The 24,695-nt window shown below is 48.0% G+C and overlaps 1 protein-coding gene across 37 annotated transcripts in view; it reads right to left on the reverse strand.

The window, feature by feature from the left end:
• The window catches only part of Cacna1c (calcium voltage-gated channel subunit alpha1 C), a 752,474-nt gene that overhangs the window by 117,904 nt on the left and 609,875 nt on the right, over positions 1-24,695 (reverse strand). For all 37 annotated transcript variants that reach the window (XM_023723811.1, XM_023723805.1, XM_023723803.1 and 34 more), the window contains 5 exons: positions 18,395-18,555; positions 17,205-17,430; positions 3,215-3,422; positions 2,205-2,325; positions 166-280 (listed from right to left, as the gene is read on the reverse strand). In XM_023723811.1, the coding sequence (XP_023579579.1) occupies positions 166-280; positions 2,205-2,325; positions 3,215-3,422; positions 17,205-17,430; positions 18,395-18,555 (831 nt within the window). The remainder of the gene's footprint in view (positions 1-165; positions 281-2,204; positions 2,326-3,214; positions 3,423-17,204; positions 17,431-18,394; positions 18,556-24,695) is intronic.

The following is a 24,695-nucleotide window of genomic DNA, read 5'->3' on the forward strand; positions in this document are numbered from 1 at the left end:
CACCACACCTGTTTATGAGCACTGCCTGGGTGTCAAGAGAGAGGCTCCAGCTACTGTGGGAAGGCCTAAGCCACACCCTCTCAGGAGAGATGGTTGGCACCAAGTCTTTCCCCACGAGAGGGGACAACATTCCAGAACTGGGTCCAGGTGAGCTTAGAGGGTTACCTGGCCAGCTTCTTTCTCTCTTTCTCTTCTTCTTCCTCCTTTTGGGCAGAAGTGAGGCTCTCAGCATCAGCCAGGTTGTCCACAGCAATGGCCAAGAACACATTCAGTAGGATATCTGTTTGTGTCCATTCTTAAAGAAAATGACCTTGGGTATTGGATGGGCACAAGGGCCAGGGAAGGTGTAGGACATGGAGGGGTAGAATTCCCCAGCAAAGACTCTGATGTTCAGGGCCAGCAGTGGGCTCCCCCTACCCTTCCTTCCCCATTACTCTGCCCACCCTGAAGCTCCTCAGTGCCACAGAGCAGGCTGGCTTGCAGTCTGGAGCAGGCAGTGAGCTCTGCTGTGCTCTTTAATTGCTGGATTTCATTATGGGTTTCCCCACTGAGATGACTGCCTGTAATTGACATTATACCCAGCACTGTCTTAAGCAGAATGCAGAAATCTCTTAAGAGCTGTTCATCTAACTGGGCACTGAGGGGGCGGCAACTCCATGTGAGCCACGCAGACAAAGGCTCTTGCAGGGCCTGGCTGAAGTGGGCAGCGCTTGGGAATTCCTCACCGAGGCTGGCATTTACCAGCTTCTCCTAGTCCCACCTCCCCACCCCCAGAAACACAGTGGGTCAGAGAATTACAGAAAGGAGAATGTATAGCTACAGGGGTCTTGAAGTTTGTTAAGTACAACCCCTCCCCTGGGCACCCATAAATTCACACCATTTCTCATGCAGGGAAGGAGGAACCCAGGCCAGGCAGGGCTTGCCCAGGGAGGCCCTGGAACCTTATAGGAACTTTGGATGCATTTTCTACTAAAACTCACAATGACCCCTTAAATAGTAGTTACTATTCTGTTACAGGCTGTTTATCCTTTATCCAAAATTCTTGGAACCAGAAGTAATTTAGAGCACATTATTTTCAGATATTTATACAATGAGAACTCTTGGGAATGGGACCCAAATCTAAAGACAAAACTCAGGGCTGGGGATTCAGCTCAGAGGCATGGCACCTGCCTGACAAGTGTGAGGTCCTGAGTTCGATTCCTGGTACCAAAATAAAATAAAATAAAGGACAAAATTCATTTATGTTTCCTATGTACATTGTAGTATGAAGACTATTTTCTACAATATTAAAAAATATATGCATCAAACAAATATTCATGGTGTGGCACTTTCCACCTGCAGTATTACGTCATTGCTCTAATGTTTCAGATTTTGGAGCATTTTAGACTTTGGATTCAGGATGTTTAAACAGAATGACACTTTCCAGACACTGAGGTAGACAGCCTTTAATTTGCTGGAGGACACCCAGCCAGGAAAATGGGAAGCCCTGTTGGTAGGATTCAGTTTGTTTTCGGAACCACCATAAGCTGGGATTTCATTCCACAACTTTGGGCCAGAGTTTTGGTCGTACGGCCCAGCCTATGAACACGACTCTCACGGAGTTAGTGGGCTGGAGAGGAGAGGACGTGAGCTTGAGACCCTCCCGGGGTCTTGCCCAAAGCCTAGACCCAAAAGGATCTCTGAAGTCAGCTTGTTGACCCGCCTGTCTTTCTCTGTGACTGACGTCTCAGAGAATAGCTTCTGGGGGAGACACTGACCAAATGCAAGGAGAGATGCAGGACATTTCAAGGATGATGGCTTTGTCCCCTTCACTGCACATCCTCCAAGTGCTTCAGTCCCAAGCCCCCTGGCTGGGCTCCTCAGCTTGGGCTCCCTTCAGAGTCCACATGAGTGGTTGTGCATGCCTCACCACCAGGGGGCATCGTTCACCTAGATTACTAACAGAACATCCATCAGGCAATGCTGCGCCTGAAAAGATTCGAGAATGTGAACGGACACCCTCACCTATGGCCCAAGTGGTAAGTTTCCACCCCAGCCCACCCACAGCCAAAGTGGTTCCTAAGCTGGGCCAGATTTCCATCCCAGGACAGCCTTCCCAGCTTGCCCAGGGGTCCCCTGGGGCCAGGCCCCCAGGGACACTTATTTTGGCCTTGTGCAGCAGGCTGAATGTAGGGGTATTGGGGTGAGGGAGCAGCAAAGGATACAATTTCCACAGATGAAGAGGATGATGAAGTAAATACAGACTAACATCCCTGGAAAAGAGGGGCCGCCATAAGCCATGATCCCATCATACATCACCGAATTCCAGTCCTCCCCGGTCAGGATCTGAATGACACATTCCCACCAATAAGGGACACAGTGTTAGACCAACAGCAAACCCAAAAGTCCCCTGCCCTGCCCCACTACGTTACCACAAATGCCCCCAACTCGTCACCACTATTCTCCCTCCTCCTAGGCCCTGATCCTCCTTCCCAGGTTTGCAGGACATGGGCCAGGAACCCTAGACAAAGTGCGTGGCCACTGGCAGGTATTAGCTGGACAACTGAAGAAGCTTTCTGGGCACAGTGCCTCCTACAGTCCAGACACAGGGCACGTAGACCAACCTTCCTTAGGGGAAGCCATCAGTCCCCTTTCGATTGTGAGTGCATTCCTGGGGACAGATATGCCGCCCAGTTTTGCCCACACCCCAGTGGTTCGGGTGCTGTCTCGACAACCTGGCAATACCCATGTAGCATTCAATTTCCTCTGTACATCCATCTACTTTCAAACGCAATTAAGTGCTACTTCTGCTTTGTCAAAGCCCCAAATATCTACGTAATCCACTTTGTAGGCTATTTAGATCTTTTTTCAAGGCAAGCATGGTGGGAAAGACAGCGCCCCACTACACACCCCCTAAACCCCACCTTGTTCTGCTTTGGGCTTTCACACAGAATTTGATTAATGCTTTCATAGCTAAGAAAGCAGTACTAGTCACTTAGATTTTTGCCCAATGGCTGCCCCCTAGAGGAGTTCCACAGGGCCTTAGGGAGAGGGAGCCTACAGACAGAGCTGAGACTCCCCATGGCATGGGCCCTCCATGGCTGGTCCAGGCTGGCCTTGGGCCCAAGGAGAGGGTGACACTTCCCACCCTTTTCAAGGCTCCTTCTTCCTCTCCCACCACCTTTACCACTGAACCACCCTCCCGGCGAGAAGCCCAGAAGAGAAGAGTCCATACCTGAAACACAGTGAGGAGGGACTGGGGGAAGTTGTCAAATGTGCTCCTCCGGGTCTGCATCTCATCAAAGTTGAACTTCCCTCCGAAGAGCTGCATCCCCAGCAGGGAGAAGATGATGATGAAGAGGAAGAGGAGCAGGAGCAGGGAGGCGATGGAGCGCACGGAGTTCAGCAGGGACGCCACCAGGTTGCTCAAGGAGTTCCAGTACCTGAGGACCAAGCAGGGGCGGTCATTCCCCTTCCTTCTGCCTTCCTTTCCTCGGTCTGTATCTACCTGTCTGCTCTCGGCTGCCTGTCCCCTTCCTGAGGGCAGGCGGGTGTCATGACCTGGAGTGGCAGTGGTATGGGCTAGAGTGTGATGCTAGTAAATTCAGGTCCCAGGATCAGCACTGTGCAACCATAATGTGGGGGCGCAGGGGCTGGAGGCCTTACTGCTCATCCGCGCTGCAAGCTGCCGGCCGTGTGGGCCTTTGGCTTAGCCACCTAGCTGCCCTCTTTTCTGCATTCCCAGCTGAGAAAATTTTAGATAACAGCAGCATATACATCATTATGGTACCAGGCTGATTGCGTGAGGTAATCTTCTCCCTCCAATACAGTGCCTTCTTTGGCAGTAACAATACACAATGTACTAACCATTGTTACTCTCCTAAAATCTTGTTTTGAGATTTTGTACCATTGTTTTTATTTTTTTCTTTAAAATAAAAATAACTGATGTCAAAAAAATAACTAAATTAAAACAATAATAAAATAAAAATAAATTAAAAAAAATACAGTGCCTGGCACACAACTTGTAAACATTAGTCATTACTGTTACTATCATTGTGGGTCTCTAAACAGAAAAAAAGTTTTTCACCCCAAGAACGCCAACATGGGCTCGGTCCAGAAGCAGCTGGCCAGCGGAGGATGCATTAGGTTTCCCATGGGTACAAGAGGCACATGGCCTAGTGAGACCAGGACACACCCTCCCATCTTCCCCCTCAGACTCAGTACAACTGGAATATGGATTCAGCCCGACGTGGGCGCAGGCATCTCGATCTGTCATCACCATGGATGACCCAGGATAACCTTATTGTTTTTCCTGCAGTTTCCCAGAAAACTACAAAACTCCCAAGCCATTTGGAAGACATGTGGGGCTTTACAACCGGAACCTGGTTCCAGGCATGTGCAGGAATCTTTCCTATTAGCTTAAGATAAACTAGGTACATTCCAACCATAATGAAGTCACTTGTGTCCTAACCCACACACACACCTCCCTTCCTGACCCGAATCTCGGGAATCCAGCTGGTCCTGCTGCTTCGGTTAAGAAGCGCCCAGTGCCCTGCATTCTCTGCTGTCCTGGATCTGTGTGCTTCTTCCTTCAGGCCATGGCGCCATGGGGCTGGTCCTTACACATTAGGGCTGGGTTATTCTGAAATACCCAGCGTGTGTGATAGGCTCAGTGTCCCCTAACAACTGCAAGTTGTGGTGATCACTTAAACAAAAAGAGACCCTCTCTGGAGAACCTCTCTTCCACTTAAAGCAGCTTTCTCAAATCTGCTGAGGGTGGTTTCTCTGGTCCTAATGCTGATTTTCAGGTCTCCCTGGAACCGCAAAATCATAATTTCTGACCTGGGCTTACATAGCCTGCCCAGAAATTGTCGGCAAACTGGTATTTATAGCCTACTGAAAACAAGAATGTTCACCTTCATGGAAGGAAGCATGTTTGCATGTGGATTGAGGCTGTAGTCTTCTAAGAGATCTTTTAAATGCTCAACTGTCATGGAATATTCTGGAAAAGTCTTAATGGCTATGGAAGGTCAGAGCTTAATTTCCACTAGCTACATAGACATGGGAGAATTCACACCACTCTTCTAACTGTGGTACGCAGACAGCTATGAGGACCTTACAGGGAGCCAGACGAGGAGACCCTGACTCCAAAGAGGAAGTCACATATACGGGACAAAGTTGTAGAGAGGAACAAAGCAGGTAGAGAAGACACAGTGGGGTGGGAGGGCTGTGCCTGACCCAGGGCCCTCACAGTGCCTGGGGCTTCAGGGAAGGGGGGATTGCTGTGAAGAAACAATGGAGTCATCCAGTAGAGGACAGCTCATCTGGAGAGGCCAAGCAGGAAAATGGCAAGGCCCTGTGCAGGCTACCTGGTGAGAGCAGTCACATTAGGAGCGCTGGCCACAGGGCAACCCCTGTTTGAAAGTAACAACTCTGTTCCCAGGGACTCTCCTGAGAATGTCTGGGCTCCCACGGATGGTGGGTAGCGGTATACACTGCTGCTGCTATTACTGAGTCCTTAACACCAACTTCTCTCTTCTTTCTCTTTTGAGATAGGATCTCAGTATGTAGCCCAGGTTGTCTTCAAACTCATGGTGATCCTCCTGCCTCAGTCCCCGGAGTGCTGGGATTAAGTAAGGCATGTGCCAGCAACGTGGCTGGCTTCACCAGCTTCTCTTATCTGGATTTCTGAGACAGCCTCTTATCTGGTCTCCCTGCCTTGACCTGGGCTCCCTCTAGCAAAGTTTCTCACTACAGAGTCAGCAATCTCAAGCCTAGGGGTGAATCGCTCATCTGATCACGTCACCTGGCTCTTCACTAAGGCCGGACAGGCCCCTATTACCTCAGCAGCCTGCCTTCTGCACTTACCTCCTTGTTCACTGTAGCCACCCTGGCCTCCTAGCGCTCCTCCAACTTTCAGCTGTCCAGTGTCCTTGATGTCACCCCTGCAGCCTTCTGACCTTCACAGTGTGCTTCCCAGACTTCTACTCTAGCCCCTTATTGTACTTTTGTTTTATATTACTTGTCACCACCTGACACATACTTGTCTCTTTGTTTAGTGTCTCTTTCCCCCACCAGTATGTAAAGACCTGAAGAAGGGATTCGTTGATTTCATTCATGTCCCTAGTGCTTTGGAGCAAGCTAGGCCTAGACACGGTGATCATCAGATATTTTTTTTTTTTTTTTTTGAGTAAATGGATGAATTTGACTGTAAGCTTGACACATCTGTATGCACTGGAGGGAAAGGTATGGGACCCCGGAGTCTCAAAGACACTTCCGTGTGTGTGTGTGTGTGTGTGTGTGTGTGTGTGTGGTGAGCCAAGCAGAGGGAGAGCTCTTACACCAGTATTTCTGTGGGATAAAGTGGCCGAGTAGTGAGAAATGGCTCTCTGCCCTTCCCTGCACATCTTTCTTATTCATTTAGCTTCCCCGAGTCCATGGGCTGGGAGGGCCTGCACTACCTGATGATTACACAGCCAGATCCTGTGTCAAATGTACACGGGTCAGTCTGCCCTGCACAGAGCCATGGTCTTGGAATGCCTTGGAGACCCTCAGGGAAGCATTTCTGATAGCTTAAAACCAATGGCCCAAGTTGAAGGGCATGAACTACCTTAGACAAGGAAATGACTGCAGCCAGCAGCAGAGGCGCCTGCCTGCCCTCCATGTGCAAGACAGCTGGGGTGCAAGGAGACTGCACTTGGGACCAGTGATGTAGCCGAGACACAGGACAAGGGGCGGCTGTGGTTGCTCATGCTGCTCATCTTCACTGATGAGACTTCCCTTCTGATGAGCTGGCCCTGAGGCTCGCCAGCCCCTGCACCTTCTGTTCCTTTGGAGCAGGGGTAAAGGAGTCAAGCTGGGCCAGCGGCTTGGCAATATGAGGGGTGCCCAGCACGCTGAACCCTAATTACACAGAGGGGCAGGCTCTAGGAGACAGAGACAAAGGCACTGCCGAAAGGAGCTTGTGGCAAGGAGCAGCATTGAGGCCAGAAGAGAAGAGCTGAATTTCTGGGCTCAGAACAGCTTAGGCAGTAGTCAGGTACAGGCATGGAGCCTCATGACTATGGATACAGTTGAGATCTGTTGGTGCCCAGGTGGCTTGGTGGTGGGCAGGAAAGCACAAAAGGCCACGTAGACATAGTGGCCAAAAGCCCTCAGATCTGCAGACCTGAGTCTCTACGGCTATTATTGCCTGAAGACGCCCTGATGAGTCCCAGATCATCCTCTTTAGAAAGATTAGTTGGCGATCAACTACGGAGGCACGTGCCCTCAATGGAGGCTTTTATCCTAAGTGACCAACAATAAGAAATATATACACTCACACACCAAAGTGGAAGAGCCCTGGAGAAAAGGGGGAAGAACCAGGACACAGAATGTGATGACTCTGGCCACAGAGCTCAGAGTACCTGAGGACACCTAGCATTTCTCTCCAGAACAAAGTACATGTGCATCCCCAAATGCAATTTGTGTGTGCTGCCTGGAGGAGTCCACCTATACTGTTGTCCTTGGTGTCACCTCTTCTTTTCTGCTCTCAGGGCACACTGTCACTCTGCGGCATCCTGTCCAAGACGCATGCCTTGGCCAACTCGGGGCCCCCACGCAGCCAAGCTCCCTGCTTTCTCCCTAAAGGATGGTACACTTCTGAGCTTTCAGCTTGGTCAAGCCCCCTGCCCCCAGAGGCTCTCCTCCTCTTCTCAGCCTCCTCTGAGCCTTCCCACTCACTAATGGTCCACTCCTTATCATTACCTTTCCCCCTACCTCTCTCTGCTTAAGTGACCACCCTCTGCTTAGAGACACTTTGATTGCCCTTTGTCTTCCCTCTGTCAGCCTGCCTCTGGGTTTGGGGCTCTGTAGAGTTCTTTTTCCTTTTCTACAATATCAAGTGACCCAGGTTTTCCTTGAACTAGAATTTTCATTTCATCAACCTTTCGCTTCAAAGAGCTCAGGCCGGGCTCTTTCTCTTTATTCTGGTGCAGAGCCTTGAGCTTGCTATAAATAAAAGATCTTCAGAACAACAGCGTCAGTGGCTTTGAATGCTTTGCAGTGCTTTACCCTTCTTTTCAGAGAGGGTTGGAACTATATTTATACCTGTCCCAAAAATCTTCATGAGGAGGGCTCAGTTTTGGTGGGGAATGATCGATCTATTGTTGGAAGAGTATTTATAAAGCGACTTGTGGGCCTGCCCATTAGCTCAGTTGTTTAAGAGCCCGCTTAAACAAGCAGTCAGGCTCAGGATGCTGTGGTTTGATTCCCAGATACTCAGGTCAAACCAGACCTGCCCTGAAGGCATCCTGAGTCCACCAAAAAAACCCCCCCAAAAAACCAAAAGACAAAAAACAAAAAACAACTTGTGTGTGGTAAGTCTGTGGGGCCTGGAGCTCCATTAGAGGGAATGGTAGGAGGAAGAGAGACGGGGAGGCAGGAAGGGCTCATTCAGTGAGCAAGCTCCCTCTTGCCATCTCGTCTCCCAGAACAGCCGCAGGGGCACAATGGCTGGGGGTCCCTGGACCAGAGCTTCAGTGCCGTTGGGCCCTGGGCCTTGAAGAGACAACAGAGTCTGGAGGCATCGGCGTGACTGGAGGTGCGGGGGGCTTACCCTGGGTCACGAGGAGCCACACAGAGTCCAGACTGTCTTGCTCTGTCTTGCTCTGGGTCTGGCACAGCCTCAGGCCCAAAGGCTCCGCTATTGCTTTCTGTCCTGCTGGTCGCTGAACCTGCTCCCTCCATCTTGGCAGGGAGCCCAGTTATGTGTTTCATTTTAAAGTCCAATCCTGCCTTAGCTAGCAAGTTCAAAGGCTTTGTTTTTCCTGCAATTATCTTTTTTTTTTTTTTTTGCAGAACCAGGGATTGAACTCAGGTCCTTGCGCTTGCCAGGGAAGCACTTATTCCACTGAGCCATCTCCCCAGTCCCCCCCTTTTTTTATTTTTATTTTTTATTTTATTTTATTTATTTATTTATTTTGTGAAACCAGGGATTGAACTCAGGCCCATGTGCTTGCCAGGGAAGCGCTTATTCCACTGAGTCATCTCCTCAGCCCCGGCTTTGTCTTTCCTGTTGGCATCCGATGCCATGGTCATTTTGGGGACAGAGTCTGCCTGGGGAATATGACAACACCAAGATGGTGAGGTAGGGTGGAGAGGAGGAGGCTGTTCCTGTGCCTGGACCACAGAGCTCCTCGGGGTCATCTTGTTGTCTCTGTCATGGGTAGAGGTGTCAGTTGGGAGAAGTCATCCTTATCTGTGGCATTTTGATTCCCTGTAGGTGACACTAGTAGTCAGCTATCATCTCACAAAGCACCTCCTTCGTGCTGACAGCCTGCACGCAGGCTCTTGAGTCTGAACTGGCTTTGGGGGCTGCGGAGTGGCTCAGTGGTAGAGTACAGTGCATGGTAGGCCCTGGGCTTCATCCCCAGCACCTCAAAAAAAAAAAAAAAAAAAAAAAAAAAAAAAAAAGAAAAAGAAAGGTGGTGGCTAGAAGTTGGTGGGAGATTTCAGAGCCTGGAGATACCCTAATGGTGTCACCTCAGGGCTGCAGGGCACCCCCCATGGGGCCACCATTCACCCATCGATCTGCCCGTGCTGACTTAGCCCAGTTTCCCAGTGCGTGAGCACTGCAGGGGCAGAGCGGAAGGAAAAACAGAGAAGCCTTGATGGTTTAAAAAGAAGACGAGCAAAGGCTCAGAAGGATCACGGTGCATTTTACAACTAACTGCATAAAAATGAGATCAATTAGTGAACCAAAATCACACCCAGATTTAATCTGTCTTCTTTCTCCCCACAGAAAGGTAGGCGAGACTGGGCTGACCAAGAGTAGACACACATCCTGGGTCCTGGATCTGCGCAGCGTGTGGAGCCCCATAGAGACCCAAGGCAGGAGAAAGAGCCCAAGCTGTTCCATGGCCAGAAGGCCACTGTTGTGGGCATTGGACCCACAGTGACAAAGCTTTTGGCCATGGCATATCTCGCTGTTCTCACTGAAGGGAAATCATGGTTTTTGGTTTTTGTTTCTCTTTCTTATGTAAATGCTGCCACAAACAGCACTATGAACACTCAGCGATCGACTGACTTCTAGGCTAGAGCCGCGGTCCTGGTCTGCTCTTTTACGCCAGGTGATGCTCACATGCACTGTAAATTCCCAAAGATGCTCCCAGAGCTTAGATTTTGACAGAACACAAAAAAATATAAGCGTGCTAATCATTCATTGTCATCACAGCAATAAAGTAAGGGACTTCTGCTTGCTCAGCCAGCATGGTTGGGTTGTAAGCTCGCCTGGTTCCCGCCCACTCATAAAAGGCTCTGGGAACGCAAGCGACTGAGGGGAATGATATTATAAAGACAATGCAGATCGGTTATTTATTTATTTATTTATTTATGTGTTTATATTTTAAGAGACTAGTCATAAATTTTGGCACTTCGGTTCTCGGTAATATCAAATTTCTCGTTAGCCAATGTTCAACTTCTTTGGACACACTGGGACCTGGCTGCAAACCACTGCCCATGCATGAGGGTCCCTCTCTTGGGCCTTGAGCCCTGGGCTGGGGGAAGAGCAATTTAGAATAATAAAAAGGGATCCATAAACCCATCTATATGCCAAGCACTATGGCATGTTAAATAAACAGCCCGTCTCGCATTTACGGGTTCACTCATAAAATTCATATTAATTTAAAAGTTTTGCTGAATTCATGTCTTCTCAGTCAAGAGTGATCAAAAGCACAATTGTTAGCTGCCAGGCAGGAGCTCCTAGCACTGAGCACCTGTATTTGTGGGGAGGATGGGAGAGAGGCGGCTAAATCTCTTCTAGCTTGTTACAAGACCCGCAAACAACTGGTAGAAAACAGTGCAAATCACCCAGTCTTCCAGTGTGAATTTTGCTCTCTAGTCTTATTATCATGCTAAATTCTTCCCACACCTAGCTGCTCACAATATGATATTTAAACATACAAGTACGAAGAAGCATGACTTCAAATTGCAGGTGTAAGGGGGTGTCTTCCTCTACGAGTCTCTGCAGTACAAATATGTATGAATCTTGGCAATAAAAGCCCCTTTCTTCCTTTGTTCCAGAAGAGACTGCATTGGGAGTTATTCCCAGCACTCTGGGGATGTCTCAAGACTTACTCGCTGCAAGCGACAAACCCTCCCTCACTCTTCTTTTATCTCCTGCCTCTGCTTATTGGCTCTGCACTCACCATAGGGCAAATCACCTGTGTTTGGTTATATAATTTTTACTGCTTAGGCACTAAGTCCAGTATAGAGAAGACAGTGGAGAAGTAAGAATCAACATTTTAGGTCATACAGAGGGTCATATGTTAAGACAAAAAACAATGGGCAAAGGGTAGCAGAGCAAACCTGGCCAGGGGTTGTCAAAGTGAGGTCATGGGTCCCCAGCAGGGGTCTAGGACTGCTGGCCAATATCCAGAGGTCCTTAAAGAGGTCTCCATGGAGCTCACCAGGTTGGAGACTCACAACCACTGGTTCTGACCATCCCATAGAAAGCGCTCCCACATCCTATGAATAGTAGTAAGAACGCAAGGTGTTCATCAAAAGATTAAGAGAAACATATGGCAGGACCACACAGGTGACCCATCTCAAGGTGCAGCATAAGTCTGTTGCCAGCCCAGATTTGGGGCATTTCCTTGATCACTGGGTGTCTGTGCTTACCGGTCTGGGGTTGGAGGTGAGGTTCAGAGAGAGCAGGGAACTCCTTGCCCGTCTCTTCAATAGCAGAGGGCTTGGAGACTTTGCAGAAAGGAAGATGCCAGCCTTTGCCCAAGTCACTTCCAATCAGATAATGAACTTGTTCTGCTTGTAGGTGTTCCTGGAAGTCTAAGAATCCTACTAATCCTTCCTAGGTAGGGGTGTGGGAATCTGTCTAACTAAGCTAGACTCTGAAAATTCGTTTCTTGGCAATATTTTCATATTAGGGACAGAAAGATTAATGATTGAAAAGAGGGTCTCCTCGAGATGCTATAACAATATTTAATAAAAATATTTCTTTTCTACAGGCAGCTAAAAAAAACCCAAACCCCTAAACACATGGATTTTTGAGAATTAGTCAAAAGGCATGAAAAATTCCAAATTAAAAACAAATTCCACCACGTCCAAGGAGGAATAAGGGTATCTCCTTATTGAACAAGAGCTAGTATTCCAGTGTCACTGAGGCCCTGACCTGGAGCACAGACAGGAGGTGGATCAACTTTGGTTTAGGTGTGCTCAGGAGCACAAACAGTCAGAGTCAGGGACTGCTTTTTGTCACCCCCAGCAGTTTGCATTACCTCAGGTAAGTGACAACCCTTGAAGTCTCAGTTTTCTCATCTGAAAAATGGGAATAATAACAATAGCCATTCCTCATCCTCTTCTTGTGAAGATTAACCAAGCTAGGTGCCAGCTTTTGGGCCACTTCTCTGGCATATGTGCACGCTCATGATTGTGATTAGTGTTTCTACTACTTTTGTGATAAAACACATTTTTTTTATAATGCAAATGTACACAGGATAGCTAGGAAAAGAACATTTGGGGAGAAGGGATGCTCAATGTATGGATTTAAATTCTGCGTGTCCTTCAAGTCCCTTATGACATTAAATCTTCCCTAGGGAGGCTGTCCTGTTCCTAAATTCCCATAGCAGCTCCTCTCCCCTCACTTGTTGGCTCACTATAGTCTGAGATTTTTTTATTTTTTATTTTTTATTTTAGGACAGGGTCCACAGGGTCTCACTATGTAGATCGGACTCATAGTGATCCGCCTGTGTTCAGCCTCCCCAGAGCTGGGATTACAGGAGCGCGCCACCATGCCCAGTCTCAGTCATCACCTCAGTGTGCCCCAGGGGCGGGGCCAGCATGGCATGCCAGGGATCGAAACTGGCCACTGCATTCTGCCTAACAGGCTCAACTCTGCTGAGCTATCTGGCCAGCATTGAGATTTTCTTTTAATTTTTTGTATACACAATATTTCTACCTGTCCAGCCAGACTGCAAATCCTTCCATATTTCACTTCATGCCATACTGATTTACACTTGATCATATTGCTTTAAAAAACAAAACAAAACAAAACAAAACAAAGCAAAACAAAATAAAGCTCTTGGAGGTCAACGTCTAGAACAGTCATGAGTTGTGTAGTGATGTTTTGGTCATCAGACTGCACATGTGACAGTGGTCCCATCAGAGTCTGTCTTTGAGAGATGTCAGCACTGCCCTAACTTGTGAGTGTACACCCCACAAAAGTGCAATCACCTCATGTCAGTTCTCAACACTAGACCCCCTCATTCAGCACCGCACGGCTCTATGACCAGTGTCTGTTAATGACAGAGTGAGTATGTGCGCGTGTGGGTCACTACTGGCCCTTTTTTCCTTCCTTCTCCTAACAATAGCACTAGTAAGAATTGTACCAAAGCTCCTGGGTACTGACTTTCTTTTCTTTTTTGCGGTACCAGGGACTGAACTCAGGACCCTGTGCTTCTGAGGCAGGCGCTTATTCTACTGAGCTATCTTTCCGGCCCATGGACCTGAATGTTTAAACGTCCTATCTGAGCATAACCTTGACAATGTAGGGATCCGTGCATGCCAAATGGGCCTGAGAGAACTGTGATGAGAACAGTGACACTGAGGGGTGCTTTGCTGGGCCCTGATGACTCAGTCAGGTACAAGCCAGCTGTGACAGGTTCATTTTGCACCTGGAGACACTGTCCTGCATCCTTTTTCCTCCACCACTTTTGAACCCAAGGCTTTAAACTTCCCAGGGCGGGACTTACTTAGGCTCCCACAAAGCAATTCTCAAGGACAGCGGTTTTCCTCTTGGGGTGGGTGTGGTCTGAGGAGCTCCCTCCAGATGTATCTGATACAACTCTCCAAGTTGGCCACAACTCACAGTAAGTCATGCCCGTCACAGTGCCAGTGAGATAGTGTTGCAAGGATTTCTGTGAACAGTGCTTATATTCTTAGGAGGCCCTCTGATGCTTGCCCATTTTATTTCCTTCTTTAAATTAAAATATGAGGCCAATCAAATAGCTCAGCGAATTAAAGTGCCTGCAAGCAAGCGCAGGGGTTAGGGGTTCAATCCCCAGGCCAGCTCTGCTGGCCCAGCCCCCAGGGCACGCTGAGATGGCAATTGAGACTGGGCATGGTAGCATGTGCCTGTAATCCCAGCTCTTGGGAGGCTGTAAACAGGCAGATCACTACGAGTTTAATCTAGTAGTGAGACCCTGAACACCCTGTAGACCCTTCCTTAAAATACAATAAATAAATAAATAAATAAATAAATAAATGATTGCTGTGATGAGAAAGAGTGGGATTTTGCTATTATCTCCAGGGAAATAAACCAGGCAAGCACTGCATGGTCACTTGTACGCAGAAGCTAGAAAGCTGATCTCAAAGAAGCAGAGAACAGCATCGGGATGACAGGAGCTTGTGAAGTGTGTAGGGGAGAGAGGCACGGAGGGAGGGTGGTGAAGGGGTACAGGGTGCTGGTAGGTCAAGGAATGACTCCTAATGCTCTGTAGCCCAATATAGCTTTGGTTGACCACAAACAACTGAATATTTCAGAATAGCTAGTAGAGAGGCTTTTCAACATTTCCACTCAACACAAAGAAATAAGTGCCTGGGGTCTAATGTCTGATAAACGCCAGTTACTCTACCCTGATCGCTGCACATTGTATCCATGTACTGAAACATCCCAGGGCGCCCCATAAATACCTAAAATCATTATGTGTCTGTTCAAAATACAAACACAAAAACTCAAAATAAAGCAAACAAATAAACATAAGTGATGACTGCGAGGATAGAGTGAAGTTGGAATCCTTCTATTGTACATCACTGGTGGAAATGCAAAATGGTCCAGTGTCTGAAAGACAGTTTGATTTCTTCAAAACCTTAAATTCAGAGTTACCAAAGGACTAGAAAGTCTACTTTTAGGTATAGATTCAAGAGAAATGAAAACATGCATTTATTCAGAGTCCTCAACATGAGTGTCATAGCAGCATTGTCTATAGTAGTTAAGAGGTGGTAGCACACAACGTCCATCACTGATGGACAAAGATGGGGTAAAGCCATACAATGGAATGTTATTCAGCAGTAAAAAAAGTATAAAATACTAACACATTTTAGGTGCACCTTGAAAATATGCTAAGTGAAGGGAGCTGGTCACAAAAGGCATCAGATAGTACGATTCCACTTAATCTGCAGTGTCCACCATAGATAAATCTATTGGGATGTAGAATTGTCACCTCTGGCTGGGAGGGTGGCACAAATGAGGAGCTTGGAGTTTCTTTTAGGAGTGACGAGAACGTTCTGAAGCCATAATAAGGAGATGAACAATGTATAAGACTCAACATACCAACAACTGGATTTGAACGCTTTACAGGGAAGAAAGTGTGGTGCGTGGACTACATCTCAGCAAAGCTGTTTAAAGTGATGTACGCAACCCAATACACTGTTCTCACCACTCTGTTTTGGTCACAACAGTTGAAAACCATCCTGGGTCAGACTGCTTGCTTCTCACCCTCTACCTCAGCCTCTCCCCGGGAACCACTGCTTGCCCTGCAGGATGAGGAAGCTGCAGTGTTCGGTGGGCACTGACAGGTGGAGAGTGGGGATTGTGGATATGGGGACAGAGCCATCTGCGGCACAGTGCCCTTCAGAAGCTGCCCTCTGGGGATGTTCGTTATGTGCACAGCAGCTCATATCTGGAGAGAGGACTCTCCCTCAGCCTTCCTAAGAGCTGGGGTGGCCGAGGAGAAGAAAAGGCTCTGGTGAGATTTCTGGGTGGATCACTCCCCCAATTAAGAAACTTGTGTTAAAAATACATAACATAACAATAACAATGTTATGTTATATAACATTGAAACACAACAAAGATCATCGTAACTATTTTTAAGTGTGCAGATCAGTGGAATCAAATAACGTGTACTGTTGTATAATCACCACCTCCGCCTATCTCAGGACTCTTGCCTCACTTCCAGCCATGAAATAAATCCCTTTTCCCTGTCCCCAGCCCCTACACTCACCACTGAACTCTAGGACTTTGACTGCTTCAAGTAGCTGTACTCTGTGGAATCACATGGTATTGGGTCACTTCATCTGGCTAATATCCTTGAAGTTCGTCCTTATTGCAGCATGTAGGAAAATTCCCTTCCTTTTTGCTGCTGAGTCCTACCCCAAGATGTATGGAGCATCTTTAGTTTATCCCTCTTTCCCTCAGTGGACACGCAGATGGCTTCTGTCTTCTGGATATCGTGACTGACGCTGCGGTGAATATGGGTGTGTGGATTCCTCCTCAAGACTCTGCTTTCTAAATCTTTGGCTATTTATGTTTTACTCTTAGTACTTCTTTGCTATCATGAAAACTTTTTCTTAGTTCAATTGTTTTGAAACATTTAATTTTCTGAATATTGCTTAATCTTAATTTTTGTTCTAAGATTTATACTGTATCTTTGACTTACAATTTATTTAAAAGACATTGTATGATATCTTCTCCTAGTATTAGAAACTTTAAAAAGTGTATTTCTATTTTCTGTTGACTTTAAAAAAAAGGTTTGTACCTAAAATAAAATAAAATAAAATGTACCAGTAAAATAAAAAAATTAAAATATACTTAATGCTAACCCCCCCAAAAAACCCCAAAACCTTTGGCTATATACTAAGGACTTGCTAGATCACACAATACTTCTATTTACACACAGTAGCTCCACTATTTCACATCCCCACCAACAGTGAACAAGGGTTCCAATTTCTCAATATCTTCTTCTACATTTATTGTTCTGTTTTTTTAAAAAACAGTATCTGTCCTAATGGTGTGTCCAGGAGAAAGTCCTGTGTGAAGAGGCTGATTTAGTAGTAGGATGCCTTCTTCTGTCCTCTTTTTTCTTATTTTTTCTCCTTCTAATTTGACTTTGATGGCTTCATCTCTAGAAGCCATCTTGTGATCTTGAGTGACATCAACAAGACCAGGGAAACCAAGGATAGCAGGAGAGCGAGTCCCTGATATTTCCTGGACTTCTTATGCTGAACACCTAACTTGCTTAAACCACCGAGCTGAAGCCTCTGGTGCTGGAAGTCAAAGGAATTTCCACACAACACGCCAGCTAAGTGAGCCACTGTTCCCCTCTGCTGCCTACCAGCCAAGGCTAGACCCTTCTGGAAGCAGCTGCTCTCTAAGCTGCAGCCATCCACCTCTCTGCCTTCCCAAAGGGCTTCTCCTGAGGCCCATCTCCCAAGGAAAAGGAGCAGCGGCATACCTCGTGATCTTAAATATCCTCAGCAGCCGGACACATCTCAGCACAGAGATGCCCAGAGGAGACATGATCTTGGTCTCCACCAGGATGGTCTCCAGGATGCCCCCACACACGATGAAGCAGTCGAAGCGGTTGAAGAGGGACACGAAGTAGGCCTGCAGGCCCAGGCTGTACATCTTTAGGAGCATCTCCGCAGTGAACAGGGCCAGGAGGGCCTTATTGGCTGTGTCTGGCAGGTGTTGGGGAGTGGTGGGATCCAGTGAGAGGTGAGGAGGGGCATGGAGGGGGAGAAGGAAGAGGAGGAGAAGGAGGACGAGGAGGAGGAGGAGGAGGAGGCAGAAGAGAGAACAGTAATTACCATGTCTGGAGCCCCAGCTCCTTCCTCCCATACACATTTCCTTCCACCCCTTCCAGAATGAACAACTAGGGCCAAACCAACAAAAAAAGGGACAGCTAATGACATTCCCAATACACATCTATTGAGCATCTACTTGCGCACATTATCCTCTCTACCCCGAACAGCAGTGCTGTGATGACTGCCCCTTGTTACTGATGAGCCTGGCTTTCAGACATGAGAATGGAGGCCCGGAGAGGTCAGGAATCTGCTCCAGCCAACGAGCCCCAAGCTGGCCAGGCTGGCCAAGTCTGATCCTTTCACTACTAGACCAGCTGCTTAGCTGCTTCCCAGGGTTCTGGAATGTGGTTGTGAAGTGCCAGGCTGCGTGTGCTCGGCTTCTGGGGAAGGATGCTAGCGGATCTCCTTCGAGTGGTCCAGGACAGGGAGCTGGGTCTGAGCCAGCCCCGGAGGAAAGCTCCCCACGCTCACACTACTGCCCCGCTGCCTGCCTTTGCTATTTCATCCTCGTGTGTCTTGGGTGAGGCCAGCTGGGGCTGGAGGACTTGAAGACTTTCTGGGAAGTTGGCGGACCAGGTGTGAGGCAGCCAAGCAAGCTTCAGCTTGTGCCTTTGACACCAAGGCCTGACAGTGACCATGGGGACAGGCAGACAGTGCGGGCCCTCCCCTGTCTGCTTATAACAAGGCAGTGTGGGGATCACACGCTGCCAGCACACTGGAGGCTGGGCAAGGCACCCGCCATAACCATGGCCACTGGCTGCTTCTGGCCTGTGGCGATTCCCTCCAGGAGCCCCAGGATGGAGGAGCGAGAGCAGGCAGAGCAGGGGCTGCCACTCACCTTGCACTTCTGTGAGCCAGTGGGGCTGGTTGTAGTGTTCCGAGGCGATAGTGAGCGTATTGAGGAACACCAGGAAGATCACAAGCCAGTAGAAGACACTGGATTTGACGGCGGCACGGCACTTTCGCCTGCAGAACCGATTCCACCTGCGCCAGTAGCGGCTGGGAAGGGGCAGGGCGAGAAGGCTGGGGTTGGCTGGGAAATGCAAATCTGTGCCAGCGCAGAGCACAACCCCGGACCTCTTCTCACCCTGAAGTGACCTGGAATAACTAGAGCAGCTCAGCCCGGTGGTGAAGAGACGAATTTCCATGAAGCCAACTACGGTCTCTCATACCTGGTTGTGCCTTGGGTATGTCCCTGACTATTTCTAAGTTCTGTTCTCTCATCTGTGAAATGGAAATGAGCCAACTTCATGGTGTTGTTGTGGGCACTGATAAAATGCCACAGAATGCATCTGGCATGAAGTTGAAGGTGCCTGATAAATGGAATTATTTTTATTTTCTAGAAAATGTATTATTATGGGGCCGGGGAGATGGCTCAGTAGAATAAGCACTTCCCTGGCAAGTGCAAGGGCCTGAGTTCAATCCCTGGTTCCACAAAAAAAAAAAAAAAAAAAAGAAGAAAAGAAAAGGCATTATTAGAAATGGTGCTGTCTCAGAGGGAATCAAAAAGGTGGTGGTAGCGCTAGTACTTGCAATGACCATCTTCCAGGAAACTGATAGGGCCAGTGCCATCTTGGCACTTCTCATGACTGGCCCAGCGTTGTTGAAGTCACCCTGCATGGCAGATGTGATTCTGACTTTGTAGAAGAGGGAAAATGAAGGGCTGTGGGGACGAGAGGTCTGACCAGTGTCACAGAGTGGTACAGCCATGATGGTTTCTCCAAGCCCATCTCTGGCCTCCTAGTCTGACCAAGAAGTATAAAGGGCAGAGGCTCTTGGCTTCTATGGAGTCATGGAATCTTCCAGAATCTGGTGAATGTTTAGATCATTTTCTTAGAATAGGAATATGCTGTTCTTAGAATATGCTCACAAATTGACAGGAGTTCATGCCCTACACGACCCCTGGAAGCTCATCCATGGTGAATGTCTTGTTCCCACAGTGTTTTGGTCAGGGACCTTTTTTAGTGATTCACAAACATAGATATACACAGAATTACCTGGGCGAGGCTTAAAAACCATCAACTGTACCCCCACCCCTTTCTCAGCACCCAAACTCTAACATCAAAGCAATTAAATCTGAATCTTTGGGGGGGCTTTTAAAATACTCTAAAATACCACTGCCATTTTTGTAAGTTCCTCAGCTGACGCTAATGTGTAACTGTGCTTAAGAACCATTAACCTGGATGATGTCAAAGGAACAGTCTCATTTTATGATTCTACAGTAGAGGGATTCACACACTGTCCCTAATTTCACCCTCTTTATCCAGAGAAACTGTGTAACTACCCTGGTTACCGCCGGCACTGCACAAAGGAGAAAAAGAAGAGGATGAGGAGAGACACTCAGACAGCCATGCTAGGACTTAGCGAGGGGACTGATGGGATCAGATTTGCTTTCAGGAAACCAACCATCCAACAGACCCCACACCCTGTCAAGCTCTAGATCAGAGATGGCACAGGGAGGCCTCTTCTGGTTGCCTGGGGTGGAGGTGACAAAGGCGGGAGCTTTATTAACAGAAAAGAAGACGCTGTGTTGACAGCAGCTTTGGAGGCAGAATCCACAGGACCTGAGGAGGCTGACGTGCAAGGTGTGAGAGGAAGGTGTAGAAGGGGTGCCTGCCTGGGATATGTGGAAGAGGGGCGCCTTCCGCAGTGGGGCACTTAGGAATGGTGCTCTGCACGGGGAGTCAGGGAAGGGTGGGGCATTTAGCTGGGGACAGGGGTGAGGGGTGTCTCCTAGGCATGTGCACAGATAAACCCACATGTGGGTGAAGACAGAAACCTGCTGGGGCAGTAGAGAAGGCAGGAGCACTGAGGAAGGATCTCGGAGTGACAGCATGTATTTCTAGAAGACGACCTCCGTTCTCCCTCCATTCGTCCTGCTTCAGGCAGACAGCCCCCTAAATAAGCACCCTCAGAGGAGAGATCTTCAGACTTCACACTGCAGCCCATTAGAGGGCATAAAAGCTGGGATGGAGATCCTGCCTGGCACTGAAAAGAGAGACGATGGGAAAATCGCAGTGCATCATACTCCATATTGTATTTTAGGGAAGAGACTTTTGGTACTGGGGATTGATCCTAGAGCCTTCAGATTGAGCTACACCCCTAGTCTTTATTACTATTATTTTGTAAAATTTTGAGACAGGGTCTTACTAAATTGCTCATTTGCCCAGGAATTAATAGCCCTACCATGCGATCCTCTTGCCTCTTCTTCACAGTGGGCTGGGATTACAGGTGTGGTCTCCCCATGCCCAGCTTAAAAAGTCAGGAGTAAATAAAAATGTTCAAATAAAACTTTCAAGTGTGTGTGTGTGTGTGTGTGTGTGTGTGTGTTGTGAACACTGGCTCTCCACTTTGGGAATTATAACTCAACCAAGGTCTCAATTGTAGATCTGAATCTACAGGACAGACCCGTGGCCCTGGTCTTCTGGTCCCTTCCTCCGCGGGCTCATTCTGGTGAGACACCATACGACATTCACATGAGAAGCTGCTCCCTGGGTGGCATGCTGATTAGCAGTGCCCCAGGTCACACAGCTCCATCGCAAGGGGGCTCAGGGCCAGCTGTGTGTGTGTCACATGCTCTGCCTTCTCCTCGCCTTGGCCCTCTGCTTTCAGAAGGAAACTTCTGCACATGCCATAGCTCTGGGATGTGAGGGACAACTCCCATTCTGAGGTTCCAGGGACGTAGACCTCTGCTCTGCTTCTGCCCTGGGGAAGGTCGGCATCCTCCCGTTTTCTAACTGGGTCAGTTTTCTACTGACTGCCTGAAGAAGATCCTGTTACCAAGCGTTTGATAAAACTGATTATGAGACAAGAAGAGTGACAAGTATGCTAAGGGGGTTTTCTTTCTTCAGAACTGCAGGAAAAATTGGGGGCCTTGCAGCAGGGAGGGAAGGAAGCAATAATCTAGCTTGTGCTCTGGTCTGACATCTCTAGGTGCTTAGATGTCGCTTCCAGGAAGTGCCTGGCCTTTGCTGGGGCCCCTTTCCTGCTGCTGGAGTAAATTCACTACACAAAGAAGAACCACCATGGGTCAGAAAATCAGTCTCCAAGTGCGCTTTTGGATACTTGTAACCTGCCACGTACTCCCCTGGATCTGAGAGGAGGGAGAAGAGGGGCCAAAGCAGGAGACGACGCACTCCAGGAGGCCTTGTCGGGAGTGACTTCTGGAGTTCGTTAGATGTTGACTGTGAGCGCTTCTGTCTTGCTAGGGCACAACTCTGCTGCTTCCTGTGATGACTGGGATTATTCATATTGTAGAGAAACATGGTAAGATCACCTTTTCCTTGAAAAGTGAATTTTCAGGACAAGTTCCTATCAGATCTGAAAGAGCTCACATTGTAGTTGCAAAGAGTGTTATTTTAAATATATGTCCTCTTATGTTATAGTAATCCCTGATCATGTATGTATTCAGAAAGTAGTCACGGTTATGTTCTTTTACAGTGGGCAGAAACTGACTTAAAGTCCCTCTTCCCCCAGGTCGGGGGTAGCAGAGGCAGGGTGCTCTGAGGTCAGGCCACTGCTTTGCTCCGGGCCTGCTCAATCACGCTGCTCCTGCGAGGAGCCACGGGGGAGTCACGTGGACTCAGGCTGGGGTAGGGGTGGGGGTAATTACTATCCAGAGAAAGTATTTAAAGATAATTATACACCTCCCACTCTTCAAAATATAGCTTTGCTTGACAACTGGTTTCCTGGCAACACTTCCTACTATATAATAAATGTAATGGTTTATTAGAATGTGTAAATTTATTTGTGTGTTTACATAGGCACGGAGGATATAGAAATTAAATGATAAAACAGGGAGGAGAAATTTGCCTGCTATTCATGCTCGCTTTGCACTAACTGGGAGTCATTCACTGTAGAAACAGAACCTTCAGTGCATTGACACAGGAGACAAGGATGGACACAAATGCAGGCAGTCTCCTGCTCCAGGTGTCTGTTATGGCGCTGTTCACTTGCCCTGGCTCACCGTGCCCTCTCCCAGCAGGCCTTGCTCTTGTCTTTCCAGCTTCAAGGAAGTCCTCCCCCATGCCCAGGGCCTCCAACCTCCCGTCTGCCTGTCTAGGTCTCCCCTATCCCTTATGGCTCAGCTTGAGTCCCAGTTCTTTAGGATGGTTTTCCTAGCCTGGATCCCTCTGTAGCACCCACCTGCATGACTTATTTTTGTTGTACAGTTCAGGAATGTCTATTACATACCTACTGTGGACTAGGTACTGGGTATTCGATAGCTGATGCAATAGACACAGTCCTTGTCCACATGAAGCCCATACAGGGGACAGCAGGAAGTGAGGAGCTGCAACGGCACGTTAGTTATGTGCACTCTGCAAACGTGTCACCCGTGCACCACAGCACATTTCAGCCAGTCCTGGGGGAGGGCCGGAGTTCTCCTGGGGGAGATGGCGTGATATTTCCTGCTACTTCATTTTTATAGTACTGATCTGGTAGATCAGCAGGTCCACGAGGGCAAGGGACTGCATCTTTTATTTTGTTACACAGCTACAGTACTCAGTACTGTGTGTCTTACACAGCAGGACTCGCCTGCAGCTGTCATGAACCACAGAGACAAATCACACAGATCTACCAACTTCCTATAAAGATGAGGCTTAAAATCCTTGGGCTTCCTGTGACCCTGACAGGGTGGAGCAGGGGTGGTGGGGAGAGGTCAGTCATCCTCAAATGGTTGGCTGGGTAGGGTGCGGCCGACACGGGCCTGGGATGGAAATAATGGACAGGCCAGCCAGGCTCTCTCGGGTGGCCAGAGCAAGTCTCTATCTGTTCTTTAACAGAATGAAAAACAAATAACAGAGAAAAAAAAATCACTACATTTATTTTTTTGTCCATAAAGAAATGGACTATGAGAGACTGGGGCAAATTTGGGTTTGTGCCTTCTGCCTGTCGCATGGCGGAGCCACAAGGAAGGTCAGAGACACATTTCGTGGGCACTGGGCTGCTCAGCTGTCCAATTTGCAAACATCATGAATTTCATTTCAAGAACTCTGCATAGCTGAGGTCCAGGGACCCCAACAATAGTCATCTAATTAGTCTCACCAGGTTGCAAAAGACAGAGGGATTTGTTCTGTGTTTACATTCTACTGCAAATAGTGAGCCCTAAATAGTGTAAATATCTTACTATACCTCATCTGCTTAAGTGGAAACCTGGATTACCCAGAAATTACCCCAGGATGGCCCTAATATTATAAGTCTACCAACTTACCAGCGTCTCCATAGAACACTGTTTTAACCACCCTCTTAAATATACTGTGGCTTGTGTCATGTGTATCAGTCTTGCATATAGGCTAGGGCAGTTGAAAGCTCCCATTTTAGTATCTGCCATGTCAAGTTGTTCTGCCTGTGAATCCAATTTGATACGCTTGGGTAAGTTTTGGGAACCTCTTCCACTAATTGCTACCTTTGATGTCCCACACCCAGACATGATTAGTGGGCTGTGGAATGTAGGGTAGGGGCTGCTATTTGACCCCTGTTTAGAACTTCTAGGGCCACAGAGTCTGGGCCAGCAGCCCGTAGCAACATGTGGTTGTTGTGCACTTGAAATGTGGTCAGTGTGGTTTAGGATGCCTGGGCAGGACCCGATCATAGGATGGCAGAGGGCTCGGCAGCAGGTGCCTGCCTGTGAACACTGACAGGTCCTACGTGAGCTGTGGGCTCCTCGGGCATGCGCTTAGCAATGACACCAGCCACTGGCAGTAAGGTTTTGGCAACATGGAGTCTGCCGTCTGCCTCTCTCCTGCATCACGCACGAGTCATGGTTGCAGGGTGAGAAACCCTTCCCAGCGGAGAGCAATCAGGGGCAGTGGCTAGTTGGTGTCTCTCTTTTTTCAAAAGCACAAGCTATCCACAGATCACTGGATTAAAGACAAGTGTTCCAGAGAGTCCTGGGTATGCTCTAACTCAAGAAAGGTGCCAAAGAATACAGACTTCTCTTCCCTCCAAATCACATCCATCTATCCATCCACTCATGAGTCATTTGCTTACACATAATGAGAATGAAGTTTTGGAAATATTTTCAACTATATTTTGATATTCTCTTATTATGTGGAAGCTTTGGAACTGTTGAAAGCATAATGTACTTTCTCAGGTTTGGCTGTCAAACTAGATATTTTGTCTGAATGTATGTGTGTGTG

The sequence above is a fragment of the Octodon degus genome, unplaced genomic scaffold (assembly GCF_000260255.1).
Source record: "Octodon degus isolate 3935 unplaced genomic scaffold, OctDeg1.0 scaffold00104, whole genome shotgun sequence".
NCBI classification, from domain to species: domain Eukaryota; kingdom Metazoa; phylum Chordata; class Mammalia; order Rodentia; family Octodontidae; genus Octodon; species Octodon degus.